Genomic DNA, 23727 nt, shown 5'->3' with positions numbered 1-23727 from the left:
GATGGGGTCAACACGAGGGCCCGAGCCCTGCCTATAGAGCACAAGGCCACCAAACACCCAAGCAGCAGTTGGGGCTGGGAGTCTGGCCTAGTGGTAGAGTGCTTGTCCAACATGCACAAAGACGAGGGTTTAATTCCTCGGTAGCACATACATAGAAAAAAAAGCTGGAAATAGTGTCGTGGTTCAAGTGGTAGAGTTCTAGCCTTGAGAAAGCCCAAGGACAGTGCTTGGGCCCTGCCCCAGGACTAGCAAAAAAAAAAAAAAAAAAGAACTAACACCCTAGCAGCTCACCCAACACAGGAAATACTGTGTCAAAAGAGAAGTTGGAAGATAGTACTTTTATGTGAGGGAATAAAATAATCCCAGCTTTAAAATCCTGGCCATCTAAAAAAAAATGAAATGTATGGAGGGCTGGGAGTATGGCCTCGTGTTAGAGGCCTAGCATGCACGAAGACTTGGGTACCACATAAATGGTAGAGCTCTAGCCTTGAGAAAGTCCAAGGACAATGTTCAGGCCCTAGCTCAAGCCCAGGACTGGCAAAAAAAAAAAAGGAATGTATGGAGCCAGGTACAGTAGTATATACCTGTAACTTCAGAATCTGGGAAGCTGAAACAGGAGGGTTGGGGGTTTGAGGCCAGTCTAAGCCACTAATGATTCACTGTGCCTGTAAACAAATGTTTATCAAGCAATTCTCTTTATGATTGAGTTCTGTGTGTAAGTCAGCCAAGCTTTACTTATGAAAACCAGTGAACAATTACACTTGGACAAGTTTCCATTCTCTTACAGACTATAACTTTGATCATTAGTAACATTGAAACCAAGAGAGCATCTCACAACACAATCACAAGCATATCCAAACCACTTCAGACAAATTTCAAGCTTGTAATATGTAGTACCTGAGGTGGTATTGCAATTATTTCTTGCAAAAACCGAGGTGGAATTTCTCTGAGCTCTGAGACTTTCACTGATGTTGCATTGCCAGAATCCAGAAAGTGAACATCAAGAGCCCGGCTGCTGTGGACATTTGTGATCTGAAATAAGACATGTGCTGGCAAGTGATTACATATCCACAAACAACTTCCATGCAATTTACCTTTTTTCCAATTCCTAATTGCACATAAAAGCAATGAAGACTATCAGTGTTAATACAACTGATTTCAACATCAAGTTTTTAATTCCCCTAAATTGCCTTAATTTTGGTAAACTAATAATAATTAGTAAAGTTATAAAAATAGTAACATTTACTATGTTTCTAATTTCAGGATATGATCTGTTATAAAATGATTTGACATATTATTAAATATTGCTGATTATAAGATGTAGTTTATTCTCTAAAAATTAAAATCTGAGGGTAAAACTGTAAGCAAATAAAGAACAGGGATGATTCAGTGATGGAATTTTACTTGCATTGAATAAATGCTATATATTTAGAAGTTATAACATTTTATAACTTCACCATAAATCCTAGCACTTTTATATTTATATTTATTTAAAAATCTGAAACTCAAAAATTCATAGAATAGTAAACTTACATCCAAACCAATAGTTTAAAATGATCAAATCCTAGCTACTGGGGAGATAGAGAACTAGGGATTTTGGTTAAAAACTAGTCTGGGTTAGAAAAGGCTATGAGACAATTAGTGCTATTTAACCATCAAAAGGCCAGAAGTAGAGCTATGTATGGCTCAAGGAGAAAAGCACTCCAGATCTCAGTCTCTTGATAATATACAGTCATATACAGTCATATTAATAATAGTAATTATTCCTCAAATTTTTAATTTTTAGGTAGTCATGGGGCTTGAACTCAGGGTTTAGATATTCTCCTTGAGTTCTTTTGCTCAAGGCTAGCACTCTACCAAAATCGAGCTATAGCTTTACTTCCAATTTTCTGGTGGCTAATTGGACATAAGAGTTTCACAAACTTTCCTGCCTGGGCTAGCTTTGAACCGTAATACTCAGATCTCAGCTTCCTGAGTGCTAGGAATACAGGTGTAAAATAATTAATATGTTACTATGCTGCATTTAAAAACAATAAAAACAATTCTTACCTTTCTAGTATTAGAATCTTATGAAAATTATTCATACTTCCCTCCCAAAATAACACAAATATAACCACACACACACACACACACACACACACGTAATATATAAACAATTTTAAAATAGTTTAAAGCTTGAACAAAGTTTAAAGTACATGTCCTTGCATCTAGGTTTTGAACATCTATATTCAAGAAATAAAGTAAGAAAAACAATATAAAAGTTAAGAGTTTGAACTTCAGTAATTGGGTAAACCAAATATGGAAAGGAAGGAAGGAGGAATAGATAGAAAAGGATAGAAGGAAGAAGAGGGAAGAATGGAAGACAGGAGGGAGAAGGGGAAATGAAAAGGGACAGAGATAAAAGAAAAAGACAGAAATCATAGCTACAAAAATCTAAAACCTGCCTTTAAAAACCATAAATATGAGCATCAAGTACTTATGAACAATCTTCAGGATTCTTATCTCCAATTAACCAGCAAAAAGCTGGAAATAGAGGTGTGGCTCAAGAAGTAGAACACCATAGTTGTGTAAAACACTGGTGTGGTGTGAGGCCCTGAATTCAAGCACCAGTACTGGCACCAAAAGAAACACACACACACACACACACTGATAAAAATACAACCTCTTTTTAAATTCATGACTGAACTTGCAAGAAAATAAGGTAATTACCAGTGACTAGATAGAAGTGTGTAAGCACTGAAGTCAATGCTGTCCTGAGCAAGTGGACATCAGAGGAGAAACCAGAGAGATGGGGTGGACAGAAGCAGGCACTAACTAGTAAAGCTACACCTATCCGTATTCTCTGTACTCTGAAACTCTTCCTACCTATATCCACTGGGAGATATGTGTACCTATGTTATTTATAACAAAAAGTTTTTAAAAAGTCTCCATGTCTAGATGAGGAGAATGTAGAGATAATGTTGACATATTCATTTTGTTGTATCACACAGCAGTAAGGATAGATGACCTAGGGCAACAGGGGTGAATCTCAAAAAACATACTAAGGGGCTGGGAGTTTGGTCTAGTGGTAGAGTGCTTGCCTAGCATGCATGAAGACCTCAGTTCAATCCTTGGTAACACATACGTTAAAAAAAAAAAAAGCTGGAAGTAGTGCTGTGGCTCAAGTGGTAGAGCTTCTAGCCTTGAGAAAGCCCAAGGACAGTGCTCAGACCCCAAGTTCAAGCCCCAGGACTAGCAAACAAACAAACAAATGAAAAAAACCTCCCACCATACTAAGTAGAAACACATTCTAGAAGAATTAATATGTTTTATTATTTACATAAACTTTAAAATATTTATTCAGTCACATTGGTGTGTGTGTGTGTGTGTGTGTGTGTGTGTGTGTGTGTGTGTGTGTGTGTGTGTGTGTGTGCTGAGGCTTGAACTCAGGGCCTAGGTACTATCGCTGAATTTTTGCTCAAGGCTAGAACTATATCACTTGAGCCATGGCTCTACTTCTAACTTATTTTTATTATACATTCTAAATACAACTTGTTTCTATAGATCTACTTCAATATGTAAAAATACATAGTAAAAAATGTCTGTCTATCTCTCACACTATAATCTTTCTCAGGAGGCTGAGATCTGAGGATTGTGGTTCAAAGCCAGCTTGGGTAAAAAGTCCCTGAGACTCCTATCTCCAATTAATCACCAGAAAATTGGAAGTGTTGCTTTATCTCCAAGTGGTAGAGTACAAGCCTTGAACAAAAGAGTTTAGGAACAGCATCCAGGACCTATGTTCAAGCACCAAGACTGACAAAAAGAAAAAAAGAAAAAGAAAGAAAAAAGAGACACTTCTTATAAGAGCAACGGTAAGAAAATGGGAGCCCAATCATAAATAACCATGTTTTCTTTTATTAACTGGCAGTGAGTGTGGGCATGCTAATTCTATGTTTAAAACACTTATTTGTATATTTGAAATATTTCATAATAAAAATTTCAAAGATCAAGCAACTCATTTTACCTCTACTCGTAACCATTTTCCTTTGCAGTGGAAGAGGCAGATTTTCCCACAGAATGGCAATGAGATAAAGTACTCAGAGGTCATGTGCTGCAAGGTAGAAATAGGAAATTCTGTATTTACTCTTAGCAAAGAGATGTGGCTACACATTCAAGACACATGGCTGAGGCACAGGCACATTGCTTTCCCCAACATAGTCAGACTTCCCATGAGCCTTACCTTCTAAGGGGGCCCAAGAGATACAGCAAATACCCGAACATCTATGATATGCCCTGTTATTCTTACATTTGTTGTACTTAGTGGTTTATCTCCCCGATTCAAGCATATGGCTCAGAAATCTGCACACTGAAATGTCTACAAGTATTAGCAGAAACAACTGGGACTCATGTAGCCTCTGGCTTAGTCAGTTACACAGCTCTGAGTCCAACAGAGGCAAGAGGGGTAGATGGATGAAAAGTGAGGGAGCGGGAGTGGCCAACTGTAAAGCCTCTTTCTCTCCACTAACATTGAGCCTCTAAGGTAAGATTTTAATTTCTAGTATGTATTGTCAATGCCATGGAAATGCCAACAAATCACTGCCTCTTCAATTGCCTCTTTTGCTACAGCCTGAAGTTGGGACCTGTCCATGCCTCTTTCTGTACAGTAAAGGTAACCTCTCCACTTAGTTTAGCAACGTAATGGAAAGTATCACAAGTGCCTTCTGTATCATGGGTTATAATGCCATCCATGTAAAACAGTCACCAGAGTCAGCCTCTCTGGGGGTAGGGCTAGGGAGGGTTTCAGATTTCTCCAAAATAAAGACTAGCAAGTTCATTTATAACATAGAAAGAGGTAAAGCTTTACAGCTGATGTCTCAGTGTGAGATGGCAGTCTGAATACAGGTTTGACCTGACTCAGCAAATGGTTTGACATACCTATTCCACTCTACGACACTAAATTGGGCCCTACAAGGTACGTAGCAAACTGATAAGACACAGTTTCTACCCTCAAGAAGCCTTCTTTGCACGCAGCAGCAGACTAGCTGGCTCCAACAGTCACTGACCAGCAGCTGCAGTTATAAATAACAAATCTACACACTACTAAGCACTTAACATGTGCCAGACCTTGTGCTAAGCAGAATCTCCACTAGTCTTGTGATAAACACATCGAACACAATACTACCTTCACTTTATTCTTTTTTAAAACATAATTTTGATATTAAAGTGTAGTATAGAGGGTTACCATTTCATGTTAGGTAATGAGTACATTTCGTTTTTGAACAATGTCACCCCTTCCTTTGCTTTCCTTCGGTTTCCCCCTCTCGTATTCCACAAATTAGGTCATTTTCCATATAGTATATACTGAATACCATGATTACATTTGTATACCCTGTTCCTTCCCTTTCTGTGTCCCCCATTTGCCTTCCAGAAAAGAAACCCAAAAGCTAAAACAAACACTACCACCACCACCACCACCACCACCACCACCACCACCACCATCACCAACAAGATTCATGTTTCATTTTCCTGGACTTTGTTTGGATAAATACCATGTTCAGACAAGTTACACCTTTGAGTTTTCTCCTTTAAGTATATCCTCATTTACTCTGTTTGTGTGTGAATTCCTAGAGTCCTATATAGGTTATCATGTCTAGTTATGTTTTAGATCTAGCTTCCATATAGGAGAGAAAACATGTGCTGTTAAGTGTCTCTAAGCTTGGCTTACCTCACTAGCATAATTTGTTCTAGATCTATCCATTTCCTTGCAAATGACATAATCTTATTCTTTACAAAGTGTAAGTAAAATTTCATTTTGTGTGTGTGTGTGTGTGTGTGTGTGTGTGTGTGTGTGTGTATTAATTCACTCCATCTGTTTTAGGGCATCTGGGCTGTTTCCATTATTTGACTACTGTGAATGACACAGCAATGAACATGGATGTGCAAGTGTCTTTGACTTGTAATGATGTGGGTGGATGCCCGAGAGTTACTACCTCACTTTACAATGGGAGTAGTTTTGTTTCCTACTGCTCCTCAAAACTCTGAAGCCTGGGATTCCTACTTATCATTATAATTATCAATACTTTAAACTTAGATTAATGTAGTTTGGTGTTTGCATTTAAATACAAATTTTGGAGGGGGTGCTGTGCTGCCATACCTTGCAGTGGAAATAATCCTCTATCTTGTGCAGAAGGTCATTGAGTTTATTCAGCCCCTTGCAAGGCACTTGGCAGTAGAGTGTCCCATCAGAGCAAATGTTAGTTACCTTGACATTTGTGTACATGGCATCGACCTGCAATGAACAAAGGGACACAAAAACAGAATATTGCTTTTACTCAATTGGAGTATATTTACTTCCTTATCTCACTAAAAAGTCTTACATTTTAAAATAACAAAGGATAGCTAAATAAGAATATTCATAGCCTAAATGTTAAAAAAAAAACCCACTACCACTAACAGAATCCCTTTTCTTTTCAAAAAGAATACTCAAATATAATTTGTGCAGGACAAAAGAGACAGTTCCCATTGCTATGTTTCATCTTATGAGAGGTTATGATGAGGCCTTAATTTTGGCCTGTTTTTTCCTTATCTATTTAGGATAAGAATGACTCCATAAACAATGCTTTTTCAACCAGAAATGTAAAAAAAAATTACAAAATCAATTCCATTACCAGAATGCTTTCTAACCTGTGCCCATGAAATGGCTACCTGCATTTTACCAATTTTTAAAAACTATAATCAAAACATTTAATAGTTACCCTTTTAGTCAATTAATAATATAAAGATAATTAACAGTTCTATTTAAAACTATTTCGCCAACAAGTTTTAGGCAACCTTGAAAAATGATCACTTTCAACATCTCATACTATTATTAGGGCTGAAGTTCTTCAATTTACTTAAAACTTGCCCTCCTTTGTGCTAGACACAGTAGGCTAATGCTCATCATGCTAGCAACGTGGAAGGTAGTGATTAGGAGGGCTCTAGTTCAAGGCCAGATGAACAAAAAGTTCATAAGACTCCCATCTCAAATAACAAAAATCTAGATGTGGTGACATACCTGTCATCCCAGCTACATAAAAAGTATAAGAGGAGAAAGCTGGATGCTGGTGGCTCATGCCTGTAATCCTAGCTACTCAGGAAGCTGATATTTGAATGTAGGAGTTTGAATCCAGCCCAGGCAGGAAAGTCCGTGAGGCAGTTATCTCCAATTAATCACTAAGAAGGTGCAAGTGGAGCTGTGGCTCAAGTGGTAGAGCATTATCCTTGAGTGTCACAGAGCCCAGGACCTGAATTCAAGCCCCAGAACTGGTGGTGCATGCATGTGTGTGCACACGTGTATACATCGCGCGTGCGCGCGCACACACACACACACACACACACACACACACACACACACACACACGCACACACAGTGTAATAGGAGTATCAAACTCCAGGCTTGCCCAGGCACAAATGTGAGACACTATTTGGAAAAACAGTAGCGGAAGGCATGGCTCAAGTGATAAGTACATGCTAGTAAGCACAGGTCCTGAGTTCAAACTTCAGTACCACTGAAAGAAAAAAAAGTGGGGCATTTATGTTCTACAAATTAAAAAATGTTTGAAGGTAATAATAAATATCCTATTTCTTTGTATTTTAAAAATTATCTTTGTAGAATGTTAATTTCATATACAATCACAAATAAGATATTCATAATAGCCCAATTTCTAGGAAATAATTACTATTAACATTTTGTCATTTTCCTTTCACTGCCTTTTCTTTTTTCTCAATATTGATTAGGTTTTGTCAATCATTAACCTAAGATCTGTAATATTACTGACAGTTTTCTTTCATATATTTTGTGTGACAGAGGACAGTGGTGACCACAGGTTACCTGAAGGTGAACCTCCAGGGACTTGTCGCACATGGCCTTCAGGCAGGTGGCATTGATATTGATATCATCTTCCCCTGAGGTGTCATACAGAACAACCAGGGGGATGTCTGACTTGTCGAGTATCTCCACTGCAAAGATCTTCCCGCAGGTTAAGGATTCAACCACCTTCACGAGGTCAGGATCATCGTTTAGAATATCCAACCCTGAAAAGTGAAGAACGTCGGTTCATTTCTACTGATTTACAGCCATTACAAGACGGACAGTTGGTGTTTGTTTTGACAATGTATTTAAAATTGTGAAGAAAAACAGGGGAGGGGAGTCCATGAACAGAGTAGGGGAGGGAGGGAGAAAGTAGTCAAAATGTCATGTTTATACATGTATAAGAAAATGGAACAAGGAATCTTAATGAGACTTGTTTGGGGAGAAGGATGGGAGAAGGAGGGAGACTTACCTGTGATGATGATCAAGATGAGTTGTATATATAAAACATATTAAAATGAAACCCCTTTGTACAACTAAATAGATGCTTATACTGATAAAAGTAATACAGTACTAAAGAATCAAGTGTTTAAGAACTAATTTTTTGTTGTTGTTGGTTGTGGGGTTTCAACTCAGGGCCTGGGTACTATCCCTGAGCCTCTTTGTGCTCAGGGCTAGTGTTCTACCACTTGACCCACAGCACCACTTCTGGCTTTTGAGTGGTTAATTGGAGCTAAGAATCGCATGAGGACTTTTCTGCTCAGGCTGGCTTTGAACTGTGATCTTCAGATCTCAGCCTCCTGAGTAAATAAATAGTATTACAAGTGTGAGCCACTGGGACCTGGCAAGAACTAGGTTTTTTGTCTTGTTTTGTTTTTAAAGGAAAATCTAATGATTAATCACAATTTTTAGCTTAGAAGAAACAGCCTTTAGTCCGGAGGCATGGCTCAAGTTTCTAATTAAGTTTATACAAATATTTTTCCTTAAAACATGTATCTATTGTAAATGAAGAAATCAACTTTTTTCTTTTTTATGATCTTCAAATATTATGTTAAATTGAGGTTTCAATTTAACATGTGTACAATGCATGTGTACAATTTAGCATGTGTACAATGCATCATGAGTAATTACCCCTTCCATCATTCTGCTACCCCATCTATCCCATCCTATACTTGTCTCCTAAAGGTCCCTAGTTCTATTTTTGCACACATACATTGAGTATTATTACTGTATTTGACCATTCTTCCCTCTCTTCATTCATCCTTTCTTCTCCCCTTCTCAGACAACACATTCTGTAAACACTTGGTCATACCATGGGTACCCACTGCTGTGTACACTATAGTCAGTTTGATCATGTACATACAGCCCAGCAGATGTTTACAGTTTAAGTCTAACTTCAACATATGAGAGAAAACATGTGGTCTTTTTCTCTCTAAGCCTGACTTAATTCACTCAGTATGAATTTTTCAAGTCTCTCTATTTCCATGAAAATGACATATTATTCTTCCTAATGAATAAAATTCCTGTCTATATACCACATTCTCTTGATCCACTCATTGGTAGTAGGACATGTGGACTGTTTCTATACTTGACTATTGTGAATAGTGCGGCAGTGAACATGGGTGTGCAGGTACCTCCTCCCTTACATCCTGACTTGTAACTTATAGATGAAATGTTCAAGAGTGGCCAGATGCAGAGGCTTATGCCTGTAACTCTAGCTACTTGGGAGGCTGAGATCTGAGGATTGCAGTTTAAAACGAGCCTGGGCACTAAAGTCCATGAGACTCTTATCTCCAATTAACCAGAAGTGGCGCTGTGGCTCAAGGGGTAGGGCAGTAGCCTTGAGCTGAAGAGCTCAGGGACAACGCCCAGAACCAGAGTTCAAACGCCATGACCGACAAAAAAATAAATTAAAAAAATTCAAGAAAGATTTAGGGTTTCCCTTACTCTTTCCTGAAGGAGTGTCATAATTTTAGATCTTACATCAAAGTCTTTGATCCACTTACACAGATCTTATTTAACATAAATTCATCTACACCTTTCAAGAAAGTAACGTATTACAACATCTTGAGATTTTAAGAATTCAACTATCAAAAATCACAGTGGTGATGACCTGCCAGAATGGAGAGAGTTAGCAGGCTGTAATATTAGGGAGGCTGAGACAGGAGACCTACCTTGGCTACATGAGGAGACCTTGCCTCTGAAAACAAAACACAAGGCAATGTTTTACTTGTTCTTAAAAATCTGTCTTACCTGCTAGCTTGCACTTTGTAGCTTGGAATGAGAGTGAGCAGAATTTCGGGTTCAGTTTGTATGCTTTACTCTTCTCAACATGCTCACTAAAACCATAGTCAACATAGCATACCTAATGATAAAAAAAGGGAGGAAAAACGTTAAGGCTCAAAGAGTTCTTAATCCTCATTTTTAAAAAATCATTTGATGGATTTTATTTCACAATCAGCAAGGTGAATGGTATCACAGCCAACTGTGCAAAGCTAGGGCAAGCACCCCCTGGTGAATCCCAGAAGAGAAAGATGGGGACACAGGGAACCTGGGCTTCCTGTTCTAATCCCATCTGCTCCTTCTGCCCTTGATCAGTGGGGGAAGAATAAGGCAGACTCTCAGCAGCACACCTATGATTCGGCCGCCTTGCAGCCTTCCTCCCCTACCTTCCTTAATGACCTGAGGCCTGCATCACCTATCCTCTCTTCAGGTACACTTTCCCCAGGTCCTTGGGCAGCAGGAGTTGTTCTAGAGAGAGCATTGCTCTTATGGTACTGAGTAGAGTCTAGAAGGCCTCTTCTCAGCCACTGTGCTTCTAGGGACCAAGACACTACTGTTAACAAGAAGGCCGGACAGCATAGGACTCCACTGAAAATAGGAGCATGCACAGCTGTCCCTTTTCAAGGGCATGAAGCTAGATTAGGCTTCCAAGCAGCTCAGTGAATGCCCTCATATCTGTGGGACAGGGTATGTTTACACAGCTATTCCGCTACTCTCCATTACTAAACATCATTACAGGAGCCTGAATAGCTAGTTTTATAGCACATATTTATAGTATAGATAATTTTTAGTGAATATACAAAACTTTCTTTTGAAGACTTTGTAAATAAAAACCCTTTTAATATCTAGAAACATTAAGTTTCTGAACATTAGTTCAGAATAGTAAGACTCTAAAATTGTTGAAATCTAGTATGATTCGCTAATTAAAGCTGATGATGCTTACTTAAAACATGCAAACAGCACAACAAAAACTAAGGGACAGGCTTGGCTAAGTAGTACCAAGCAAGCAAAGATAGGAGGTCTTTTGCACCTTCTGAAGAAAAAAAAAGTATACAGACAGAATTAACACAAAAGTTTCTAGTTAAGAGTTTCAGGAAACCAGGAAAGGCAAGAGACTTTATTAACTCAAACCTTGACCATGTGGGCTTTCCTTCTCTCTGGTGGAAAAGAGCACTTGTTTTAAGTTCATACTTTACACTGCTGGAGCCCGATTGATGGCAGAGCCTCCGTGGAAGGCAGCCAGCCCCACTGTGCACAAGCACATCTCTCTCACCCTAATTCAGCTTCAGGGGCCAGACAGCTTTCACTTCCTTAGTACAAACTAAAGAAGACTGCTGTAAAGCTTTCAAAGGGTTTTTGAAATATTCATAGGTTGCCTCTTTCCTTTCTTTCTTCTTGTTCTTATCAGGACACAACATGTTTGCTTGACAGACAGCATTTATAAAGCACTTGTCCTTGGTTGGCCCAGAGTGACTCTCACCACATCCTGTCCTGTGACCTTTATTCTGTGAGGGCACAGTAGTTGCTTTGAAATCTTGATATAGGCACCAGCAGTTCTGGGTCCCCATCTATTCCTGGTTATCTGGCGCCACCAAATGGTCATGAGTTGCACAAAGCCACCTGAGTAATTCTCAAAGCTTCTCTGACATGGGCATCTAGTCTGATGTCAAGGCTACTGGCACCAGTCTCAGGGAGTACACACACCAACGATCTTACAGATGGGGGGCCATGACGGGTGAGATAGCTATCACTGGGCAAAAAACAACCTAAGAGAAATAGAGCTAGTGCTAGAAGTAGTTGGAGTTTCTTCTAATAAAGGAAGAACTGACTGTGAGCTCCACAGGAGGAGTGAAGAGGTGCTCGGAAGGATCATTACAACAGTATACCACTACATAAGATATTCAGATACATGGGGCCGGGAGTTTGGCCTAGTGGTGGAGTGCTTGCCTAGAATGCACAAAGACCCGGGTTTGATTTCTCTGTATCACATACATAGAAAAAAGCTGGAAGCGGTGCTGAGGCTCAAGTGGTAGAGCTCTAGTCTTGAGACAGTCCAAGGACGGTGCTCAGGCCCGGAGCTCAAGCCCAGAACTGGCAAAAAAAAGATATTCAGATACCTTTTTAATTTCTACCAATCAGCAGCAATTCCGAACGCATTCTGGACAGTCTGTGGATAAATGCACTGTATATTGCAAACACTGTTGTACCGTTGATGTGAACCTGGGGTTTATGGAGGGTTCTTCTCTTCCTAAGAAACCCCTATGCCTTAAAATAGCCTACCTAAGGGTAGGTGAGAGAAATGGATAGAAGAAGTCTATCAAGGAACATCAGGGACAGTTACAACCTGTCACCTAGAGGCCCAGACCAAAGAAGGGTTGACTAAGGGCACAAAAATACAAGCACCTATGCCACAAACACAAGTCCTGTGCTTTCCATTTCAACTTGATCCTTAGGACTTTTCTAATCTGTTTTCAAATGTATCCAAGTCTAATTTCTACAGAGTAAAAGATAGTACTTTAATGTCTTCAGTTACATTTCTTTTCTTAGTCATGGAGCCTGAACTCAAGGCTGGGCACTGTCCTATGAGCTTTTTACTCAAGGACAGCACTCCCCCACTTTGAGCCATGGTACACTTCTGGTTTCTGATACTAATTGGAAGTAAAAGTCTCACAGATTTTCCTGTGTGAGCTGGCTCCTGATATCCTCAGAATATCACCTTCCTGAGTAGCTAGTGTGAGCCATTGGAACCTGTTTAGATGTGTAATGGTCAGCACCATTATCAAGCTTAGGCCATTCCCACTGTCCCCTAGAAGTGCCCTGTGGTCCTTGGCAAATAGCCTCTCTTTACTTCCTATGCCAGGCAAGCAGTGTCCCAATTTTATCACTGCAAATAGTTTTATCTGTTCTTAGATATCATTTACATAGAGTATTATTACTCTGGGACTGGATTTTTGTTGTTGTTGTTGCTCGGTACAAATAATGTGATTTATCCACGTAACTGTCTATATAGGGAGCTTATTCTTCTTGATTATAACATAATATTCCATTCTATAAATTAACTACTTATTTATATATTCACCTGTGGGTGAACATCTGGGCTGTTTCCAGTTTGGGATTATTAGTAATGAAGTTGCTACAAACATATGCACAAGCCTTGTGTGCCACTGTATTTTCATTTCTCTTGTATAGTTAGGGGACATATAGTATTTTTAAACTGCCAAGTGGTTTCACTTTTCAGATTTTAAAGTCTTCAAAGTTCTTAAAGGCCATGTCTTTGTATATTGGCCAAGTGATCACCTAAATTCACTGTGAATGAAAAAGGTGGCTCAGTGACCTCCTGTTTGGACAGGATCAAGGCCTTACTTATATCCTGAGCAAACTAGGTAGAAAACAGTGTCTTCTTAGCCTCTCGATGGTGTAGGTAGGGTCTCTCAGTGAGTAGTTGGTGGACATAAGCCCTATTCAGGATGATTACATATCTTCAGTGACACACAGTGGGTTATGGCCCAGGGGCTAACAGTAGCATGTGGATTTCAGGTTTGCCTTGTGGAACACAGGCTGGGGAGACAGAGGCATATTTCCCTGTTTTCAAAATCCATAGAAAGCAAAAAGCTCTCTGGACATGTCTCCTCTCACAGCCAAAGAGTCCCTGTATACATAGAAGAACTATAAAACACGGAGGCAAGGGAACTCTCTTATGAAAGGGAGTGACAATGTGCAGAGGTCCTGAAGGTCATTTCCTTAGTGAAGAGGAGACATTTCAATGATGTCTCCCCCAAAATGTTCATAAAATAACCCTTTGCAAAGGAGGTTCTTCATTTCTTTTTTTCTTTTTCTTTTTGCCAGTCCTGGGTCTTGAACTCAGGGCTTGAGCCGGGGCTATCTCAAGGCTAGAGCTGTATCACTTGATCCACAGCACCATTTCCAACTTTTTCTATGTATGTGGTACCAAGGAATCAAACCTGGCTCTTCGTGCATACTAGGCAAGCACTCTACGACTAGGCCAAACTCCTGGTCCCTCTTAAGATAATTTCTAAACCAGAATAGTGCATCAACCAAAAGAAGAAGAAGAAGAATGAGAAGGAGAAGGAGGAGGAGAAGGAGAAGAAGAGGAGGAGGAGGAGGAGGAAGAGGAGGAAGAGGAGGAAGAGGAGGAGGAAGAGGAGGAGGAGGAGGAGGAGGAGGACGACGAGGACGAGGAGGAGGCAGCAGCAGAAGCAACAGCAGCAGCAGCAACACAGTAAAAAGAAAAACACTTGACAGAATAAACAGGGTACCACTGGCTCAGGCCTACAATTCTAGCTACTCAGGAGGATGAGATCTGGAGGACTATGGTTCCAAGCCAGCCTAAGAGACTCCATCTGCAAAATAACCAGCAAAAGTCAGGCCTGGATACATAGATCAAGGGAAAGAGTGCCAGAAGATCAAGCAAATCAAACAGGTTTGAGTCCCTGAGTTCAAACCTTTGGTATTGGCAAAAATACATACATACATACATACATACATACATACATACATACATATATCATACATACATATATACATAAAATATCACATCATGAACTCTACTGAAATAAACTGTATGGTGAATGAAGATACCAAAATTAAATTCATTGGCAGATATTGAATAACAGGGATATTGGGGATAAGAAAAGTGAGAATAAGCCAGGGTGAAAGACCACAGGGAATCCCTTCAGACACACACAAAAAGAGAGAAGTACAAAACATGTCTGGTCTGGGGTACAGATACTAATGGGAAGTGGTTGGACAAACAGGAGAGGATAAAAGAGAATGAATGGTCAAAGTACTTAATGTACATGAAAATGAAACTGGGCCTGGAAGGAGAGGGGATGGAGGACAGTGAAGGAAGGCCTGAGTTTGACCATGGTACATTGTATACACTCATGGATAGGTCAAAATGGAACCCTCTGCACAACCCATTGATGCTCGTAGAAAATATAGATATGAAAAGCTGATAGGTGCAGAAGAGCCCTTAGTAGTCCAAGAAGACTGAAGACAGCCCTGGAAACAGGTCCTGAGCCAGAGAGAAGGGCAGCTCTCTGATCAGGCTGTAGTCCTCACTGGAAGCCTAGACTCTGATCTACTGGACTGCTTGGGAATTACCTACCTTTTCCAGATTACACCATGGGTCATGTGATCTCCCTTGAGAAGCACATGCATATACTGCCAAGATCCATGCTCATGCAACTACCACTGATAATCCTTTACAGATACTACCTTTGCAACCTCTAGTGTCAGCTACCCACAATTGCGAAGCGGTATTGCTTGCCTTTAGCTTGTTTTCCTCTGCTGAGATGATCTGTGCACGTAACCAGGCATCCTCCTCGGCCTTGACCGCCAGCAGCTGCCCGACATGTACAGCCTGGACTGGTGCAACCTTGGGATTCTTACTGTAATATTCCTTCATCTCATCTTCCATTAATTCCTGAGCAGCTGAGTAGTCTTTGCCCACATACCTGATTAGTGAAAGGAAAAGAACACAAATGAAACAGCCCAGGAAGAGGAAAACTTCGGGAATTCTATAGTGTTCCACTCTTCTGTGGCCATCTTTGATTTCAACCTTGGTTTTTCTCAGGGGGGCAGGGTAATGGGGATCACAGGAGGCGAGGCTGAGGTCCAGATCACTGCGCAATGGAGCATGCTGACCAACACTGACACAGCTGAGTGGGGAGGCCTCTTGGGGAATATCAGGCTGAGAAGGTTCAGAAGAAAGGAAAACACATAGAAAATCGACATACAAGAAAAATCAAGAAAGTAAGAATAGTCCTCAGATCTTGACTAAGACTACTAGATCTGTGTAGACAACTGAGAATTTAGCAGGGAGCACTGTCAAGTCTGGGCGAGAAAAAAAACATCAGCTCTGAAAATGCTAGAGTGCTTGCCTAGTTTGATCCATATAATTGCAACAAATAAACAAAAAAAGCAAATGAAAAACAAAACAAAACATTGAATTCTTACACTCTAAAAGTGACATGCTCTAGCTGAATGTCTCTAAAATTTATGCTGAGTGCATTATTTTCAGACACACCCTATACTTTCTATAGTTTTCTACTGCTGATGATTGTAATCTTGGTGATCTAGCTCCTATTATCAAAATACTCATTTAGCCAGGCATGGTGGTACATGTCTGTAATCTTAAGTTACTCTAGAGGCAGGAATTAGTAGGGTTAAATTAGAGGCCAGCCTAGGCAAAAGTTAGCTAGATTCCCATCTTAACAAATAGGGCACGCATGGTGGTGTATACCTGGGTCCCAGCTGCATGAGAAGTCACAGATAGGAAGATTTCCTCATAGGCTGGCTCAGGCAAAAATTTGAGACCCTACTTAGAAAAAAGTAATAAAAGCAAAACAAACAGTGCTGGAGATGTAGCTCCAGTAGGAGAGGATTTGCTTAACAAGGAACAGGCCCTGAGTTCAAACCCCATTCAACAATCACAAAAACAACAGAACAAAACAAAACAGCTCTTTTTTCTTTCATACACAAGCTGTTTTCCTGATCTCAGTAAGTGTATTTCTGGGACATAAAGTCTGGAAAATCAAGTTTAGGCCATGAAAACAAGAACCGACATAACCATGGGCTGAAGGCTTTTGGTTGGAGGCTGTGCTATGAAATCATTGAGCCAGGGAGATGGGGGTAGCCATAGAACACTGGTATGGGGTTAGCTGTTATCCTGGGTCCAAATGAGCCCAGGTAGCTTTAAGAAGCTATTCCTTTATGAGAGTTTCTGCATATGAACAAGTGGACAGCAGGACAGAAGATGTATATTAAATCTGTCTGCTACCAGAAAGAGGTGAAAAGCTATTAAAAAGTCCTACATAAGCCAGTGCTGGTGGCTCACACTGGTAATCCTATAGCTACTCAGGAGGCTGAGATTTGGACTCCTATCTCCAATTAACTACCTAAAAGCTAGAAGAGAAGCTATGGCTCAAGGTCATAGAGTACTAGCCTTGAACAAATGAGATTAGGGACAGCACCTATGCCCTAAGTTCAAGCCCCACAACCAACAAAAGCAAAAGCTAAAGCTAAAGCTAAAGCAAAAGCCCTATGCAGTTGGAAAGAACCTCTTTTGGGAAGCAAAGGCTATTTTTAAAACATCACAAGCGTATTATTCACTCCTGAGCCTCTTTAAATGTAGAGAGCTTTGTAAATGTCAAGACAAGCAGGAATGCTGTTCTGGCTCTGTAATCTCCTGGGTGGTCTGCATTGTGCCCTATTTCCTGGGACCTGGAGTCTGAGAGGCTTGAGCTTCTACTAGAGGATTCAATCCTAAGAGATCAAATGGCAGGGCTCAGGCTGCAGTGATGATATGCCACCTGGCATGGGCTCCTGTAAGAAGACAGGAGGTGGGGAGAAGTGGGAATTCTAGGGATTTCTGCTCTATGCAGCAGCCCCTGAGGAAAGGCCAGATTAGCCTTGTGAGAACAGGCATGATGATATAGCTGGAATGTGGTGGCAGTCACAAGAATGGATTCAAAATATCTTGAAATTACTTGGAACAGAATGATGACATCAACTTAGGTATTCCATATAGTTTCAAAAAGTTAAAACTTTTTTTCCCATTTATAATGTTAGGATGGAACTCAAGAGCTTTACCTACAATTAGATTCTACCCTTAGACCCAATGCTAATTTATTTTGGCCAGTCCTGGGGCTTGAACTCAGGGCTTGAGCATGGTCTTTGGGCTTTTTCAAAGCCAGCACTCCACCACTTGAGCCACAGCACCACTCCTGGCTTTTTCTATGTATGTGGTACTAAGGAATCGAACCAGGGTCTTTGTGCTTGCTAGGCAAGCACTCTACCATTACGCCAAACTCTCAGCCCACCAATGCTATTTTTTGAGAGTGGAGACCAAGATTCCCATATTTGATGTGTAGGTTCTGCCTTAGCACTCTTCCAGGCCCTTTATGAACCAGAAACCCAACAAGGGCCTACTGCCTGTCTCTGTGACTACATGGGTACAGAGCAGGGCTCAGTCTAGTAGGGGTATAACAAGTCTGCAGGGGTGAAGTATGGGCAAATGACCTAGGATCAAGCTAAGGACATTGCCTACTATGCTTGCTGGCTTTCAGCCACCCCACTGAACGCATGAAATGCAGACTCCAGGATGCATGCTTATAATGGAAAAAGCTAGGGAGGGTGCAAACTTATACTGGAAAAGCTATCTAATGTGAAGACATGCTTCCAAGTTAATTTTATCTTTTCAATTTTTGAAATTATTAGTTATCTTTTCTTGTAAGAAGTTGTGTATCTTGAACATTTGACAAATATGAATGTACTTCATTGTAACTCTTCCTAATCAAGAATGTTATCCTTTAATCCCAGCATTTATGAAAAGAATAGTCAAGTAATATGAGCATATCAGCATCAGAAAGAACTAGAAAGTGAGACTTGCCTGATAACGACTTCATTTGTGTTGTTCAGTTCAACCACCAGCACAGATGGGGAGGCCTCAGTGGGAATGACGAGAGGAGGAATGGCTATGGTCATATCCTCGGCACAGGTCTCGGCACTCTCAGCAATGTTTTTCTCTATCTGCAAATACTCTTGCTCAATCATAGACTTGATGTCATAATCGCCTTGTGCTTGCCCTTCATCCTTCAGGATCTTGTCGGCAGGCGATGGAAGTTTAGCATAGAGAATGGCCTTCTGGGGATTTCCAGAAATGTAGTCTATGGTGCATACATCAGAAAGAGCTGCGAGGTTTTTTAAGGCATCCTCAGGGAATTTTACTTTGTATGTGTCCTCAAATGCTTTCGGGAGTGCACTTGCCCAAAGACCACTTGCGTATTTCACCAGCAGCTCGGCCACTTTCTCTTTGACATCTCCTGGCATCACTGCTGGACTCTCTTTCGATGGTTGTATTTGCTTAGAAGCAGGTAGCAGGGGCACCTTGTCAGGGTCCAGTTCACTTCTCAAGAGCTGCTTTCTCTTGGCTGGATAGAGAAGTAAATCTTGACCTCCACTGCAAGGTTTTTCCACCTGAATATTTTTAAAGCAAGCAAATGATAGGATATCAGTGACTATAAACAACCTGAAAACACATTAAAGCATCCCATATTTGAGAACAATACTTGCTCTCAGAGTTCAAGCATCACACACTGAAGTGTACGTTGTATTCTTCTCAATAGTATTTTCAAGCATTATGTTCACCTGCAAGTAACATAAGCCACATTTCTGAAACTCTGAAATGATGTTCATTTCACTGGCAAGGCATCCAGACTCTCATCTAGGAAATCATGATGCTCTGCTCTATCTAAAGCGTGTTGTGTGCTCTGTCCTCTATGATGAACCCAGAGCAACAGCTTACAAAATGCACTGGATCCAAGGTAAAATGTAGCAACAAAAAGCTATCAGAGCTGCCAGAAAGAGGCCACAGAAAAGCACAGCAAGAATATCTGGACAAAATAGTACAATTTCCCTTCTTTCCATAATATCCCAAGAAAGTCCTTAGCTTTCCTTTATTTAGAAAAGATGGCCCAGGGGTAAGGCACAGTATTCACAACAATCACAACAAAATGCTAGATGGATATATTGTTACTCCAGTGACTAAAGTGTTAAAAACACCCAACAAGCCGTGTGCTGGTAGCTCACACCTGCCATCCTAGTTCCTCTGGAGGATGATATCTGAGCATCATGGTTTGAAGCCAGCCTGAGCAAGAAAGTCTGTGAGACTCTTATCTCCAATAAACTATTCAGAAAAAAGCTAGAAGTAGCTCAAGTACACAACCTTGAGCGAAAGCATCTCAGGAGTAGTGGATAGGCCCCGAGTTCAAGCACCAGGACAGACACAAAAAGCCAAACAAAAAGCCAAAACAAACAAACAAAAAAGGACACCAGGCAACTGTCTGTCATCTACTCTAATTTTATTTGCATAGCATGCCTGAGGGATGCAGCCTGAGGAAGTGGTGTGGAGGTGTATTCAAATTCTAAGTGTGGCAGCCCAGTGCTGCTCATAAGCTAAAACTGTTTTACCTTTTTCCTTTGTCGTTGTGAGGCTTGAACTCAGAGCCTGAGTGTTGTCCCCAAGCTCTTTTGCCCAAAGCTAGCATTCTACCACTTTGGGCCATAGCTCCACTTCTGGTTTTCTAGTGATTAACCAGAGATAAGAGTTTCCTGTACTTCCCTGACCAGGCTGGCTTTGAACCATGATCCTCTGATCTCATCCTCCTGAATAGCTAGAATTACTGGCATAAGCCACCAGTGTCAAGCTGAGTTTTATGTTTTCAGATGGCTGAAAAAAGTCAAAAGCAAACTTACTTCATGCCATGTAAACATGACTGAAATGCAACACTCACGAAGTATTACTGAAAAAGCCACATTCACGGCTCATGAATATCTGGGGCTGCTTCTGCACTACAATGTCTAGATAGTTGTGACAGACAGCATGTGACTTTCACACAGCTCTAAAAAAAACTTTAGATCCTGTAAAACCTGAAACACGTAGTGTTTGGCCTGTTACAAAAACAGATTCTGAAATCCTGTATTAGGCCATCAGTTAATATTCACTATCTTCTAAAATGCTCATATAGGTGTGTGTGTGTGTGTGTGTGTGTGTGTGTCTGTATATGTGTGTGAGTTTAACTTCTTTTGCAGTTCTGGGGTCTGAACTCAGGACCTGGGGCTTGCTCAGTCTCAGCTTGCTTGCCAGCAAAGCCATACCTCTATCACTGCTATTTTGGAGACTGTTCTGCTTGGGCTGGTCTCAAACTTCCATCTTTCGTATCTCAGTCTCATAAGTAGCTAAGATTATTGGTGAAGCCGTCAGTTCCTAATTTTAGGATGTTCCTATTTTCTCAAGCTTACTCCACTATTCCTTGGAATGCCAATCTACCCTGTGCTTTCAGACACTTGATAGGTCAAATATTTAGACTGGGTAGGCAAAGGAAGTTCAGAAAAGATACTTGTGAGGTAAATGGAACAGGAGAATTCCATGTGTGTGGCTCATTTATTCCAATTACTATAATTTTAGATTTAGACACAGTAATAGTTAGTATCCAAAGCCAGCTGAGCCTGCAGGGCCTACTGGTAAATTTTCTTCAATTTTTACCTATCTCTTCTCCAGCACTGCTGAGTGGTTGGGTGGGCTAATTTCAGGGAAGCATAAGCCATCATATTTACCTAACGTACTTCCCATAAACCTTATCACTCAAATGAACACTTGGCTTTGTCTAACCCATAAAGGGATAGGAACGTTCTTCAGCTTTATGATCCTTTTTGCTCCAGTAGTTGCCTGAGAATATGGGATACAACCATGTTTATTTGGTCTTCTCCTCCCAGTATCAAAGCTTCCCTTCTTATCCAGCCTCAGGTGATCATGACCTAACAATATACTTAACTGTAGCAAGCTTCTGAAGATGATCTCTGAGCAAAGCAACATAATGATATCTTTCAAGCAGGAATTACTGTCTTAAAATTTATTTTATCTTGGGCTGGGAGCATGGCCTAGTGGTATAGTGCTTGTCTAGAATGCATGAAGCCCTGGGTTTGATTCCTTGGTACCGTATGTACAGAAAAAGCTGGAAGTGGTGCTGTGACTCAAGCAGTAGTGTCCAGGCCCTGAGTTCAAGCCCCAGGACTGGCAAAAGTAAATAAATAAATATAATTATTTATATTTATTTACATTTTTTATGTCAGTTCTGGGGCTTGAACTCAGGACTGTGTGCTCCTGTGTGGCTTCTTCACTCAAGGCTGATACTCTACCACAAGCCACACTTCTACTTCTGGCTTTTTACTAGTTAACTGAAGGTAAGAGTCTCAGTAATTATTTGCCCAAGACAGCTTTAAACCTTAATCCCCAGCCTCCTGAGTAATTAGGATTACAGCCATTAACACCCAGCTGGAATTACTGTTTTAACAGATGCTATGAGCACTGTACCTAATGACAGCTAGTTCAAGGCAATAACACAATTCCAGCTTGAGGACCCTTTATTCCAGAACAACCTTAAAAGGTTTCTAGAAATAGTGTCTCCAAATCTATCTGCAGCACTTAAGTAAACTTCCAGTAGCCTACAGAGTCTAAACAAAAACCACTGAACTACCTAAACTAGAAGATAAAAAATTGTTTTCACAGCCCTTTCTTTCCACTTCAGGTAAATAGGCCTCTCACCATATCCCCATGAATAGTACTCTGAAGTGTATTTCTCTCCAATCTTCAGTGGCTTCTTCATCTTTATGAGCTTAAAGTCCATCTTTTTCCAATAATTTACTGTTTAAATACAAAAGAATGTTTGCTAAGATTCAACCTACACCTAACTTTAGGAATTGAATTTGACACGGAATAGAGTTAATTTAGATAGCCTTTTCTTGTGTGAGTGTGTGTATTGGGGGGGTGGTGTTCTGGGCTTGAACTCAAGGCCTAGGGGTTATCCCTGAGCTCTTTAGATCAAGGCTAGCCCTCTACCATTTGAGACAAGACTCCACCTCCAGGTATTTTTTTTTAATTTCTTTTTCTTTTTGGTGATTAATTAGCAATAGGAATCTCATAAACTTTCCTGTCTAGACTGGTTTTGAACTGCAATACTCAGATCTCAGCCTCTTCAGTAGCTAATATTACATACATGTCCAGCTAGCCTTCCACTCTTTAAAGACAAAGCTACTCACAGATATGGTGATGTGGAACATATGCTAGTCCACATACTTCATTAACCATTAAGAGTTTTCTCAATTTAAAAGGAAAAATACATGAAAATAAATTAGACTTAATATATAGTTTAAAACAAATGTGTTTTTTCAGCTTAAATTCTTTTTGTTGTCGTTGGTTGTGGGATTTGAACTCTGGGCCTAGGCGCCATCCCTGAGCTGTTCAGCTCAGCTCAGCTACTCAGCTTTACCACTGGAGCCACAGTGCTACTTCAGGTTTTCTGGTGGTTAATTGGAGATAAGAATCTCACAGACTTTTTTGCCTGGGCTGGCTCTGAACCTCAATCCTCAGATCTCAGCCTCTTAAGTAGCTAGAATTACAGGTGTGAGCCACTGGTGTCTGGCTTTTTGTTTGTTTTTGCCAGTCCCAGGGCTTGAGCTCAGAGCCTGAGCATTGTCCTTGAGTTTTCTCAAGGCTAGCGCTCTACCACTTGAGCTCTACCACATCCAGCTTTTTCTACGTATGTGATACCAAGGAATTGAACCCAGGTCTTCGTACATGCTAGGCAAGCACTCTTAGCACTATGCCAAACTCTGGGCCCAAATAATTTTTTTTAAGTTGTCATATGAAAATTGTGATTGCCAGCTATCTTCCATAAAGCATGTTATCTCTAATTTTTTTTGTTTGCAAAATGGTCATAAAGAGTTCCCAGAGCAAATAGTTTATAAACTCTGTCCCCAAAACTAAGAAATTGCTGTATGTGATGTCTGTCCATTTTGATGTGGGGCATCTCCTGCTTCAGCCCCCAAGACAGAACATCTGACTCTGGTCTTCCAGATGGCCACAGCCATGGACATGGGAAGTCAATATCTACTTGAAATATACCTTTATAATTCCCTGGGTCACAAATGATTGCTACACATTCCAGATGAACCTCTAGAGGAGGTTTTTATAGCCTCTAGTTCCTTTAGTCCACCTGATTCACAAATACACCTGGAGAGGGGTCTAAAGCCTT

The 23727-nt window shown here is 40.5% G+C and overlaps 1 protein-coding gene across 1 annotated transcript in view; it reads right to left on the bottom strand.

Moving 5' to 3' along the window:
• The window catches only part of Tdrd7 (tudor domain containing 7), a 57108-nt gene that overhangs the window by 12957 nt on the left and 20424 nt on the right, over nt 1-23727 (bottom strand). Inside the window, exons 8-14 of the mRNA XM_090330288.1 lie at nt 18525-19111; nt 15402-15588; nt 10082-10193; nt 7850-8052; nt 6134-6268; nt 4004-4090; nt 898-1032 (exon numbers count right to left, since the gene is read on the bottom strand). Of these exons, the coding sequence (XP_090186414.1) occupies nt 898-1032; nt 4004-4090; nt 6134-6268; nt 7850-8052; nt 10082-10193; nt 15402-15588; nt 18525-19111 (1446 nt within the window). The remainder of the gene's footprint in view (nt 1-897; nt 1033-4003; nt 4091-6133; nt 6269-7849; nt 8053-10081; nt 10194-15401; nt 15589-18524; nt 19112-23727) is intronic.

Source organism: Megascapheus bottae, chromosome 3, assembly GCF_031878675.1.
Source record: "Megascapheus bottae isolate mThoBot1 chromosome 3, mThoBot2.hap1, whole genome shotgun sequence".
NCBI classification, from domain to species: Eukaryota; Metazoa; Chordata; class Mammalia; order Rodentia; family Geomyidae; genus Megascapheus; species Megascapheus bottae.
This window is presented reverse-complemented; position numbering and strand designations above follow the sequence as displayed.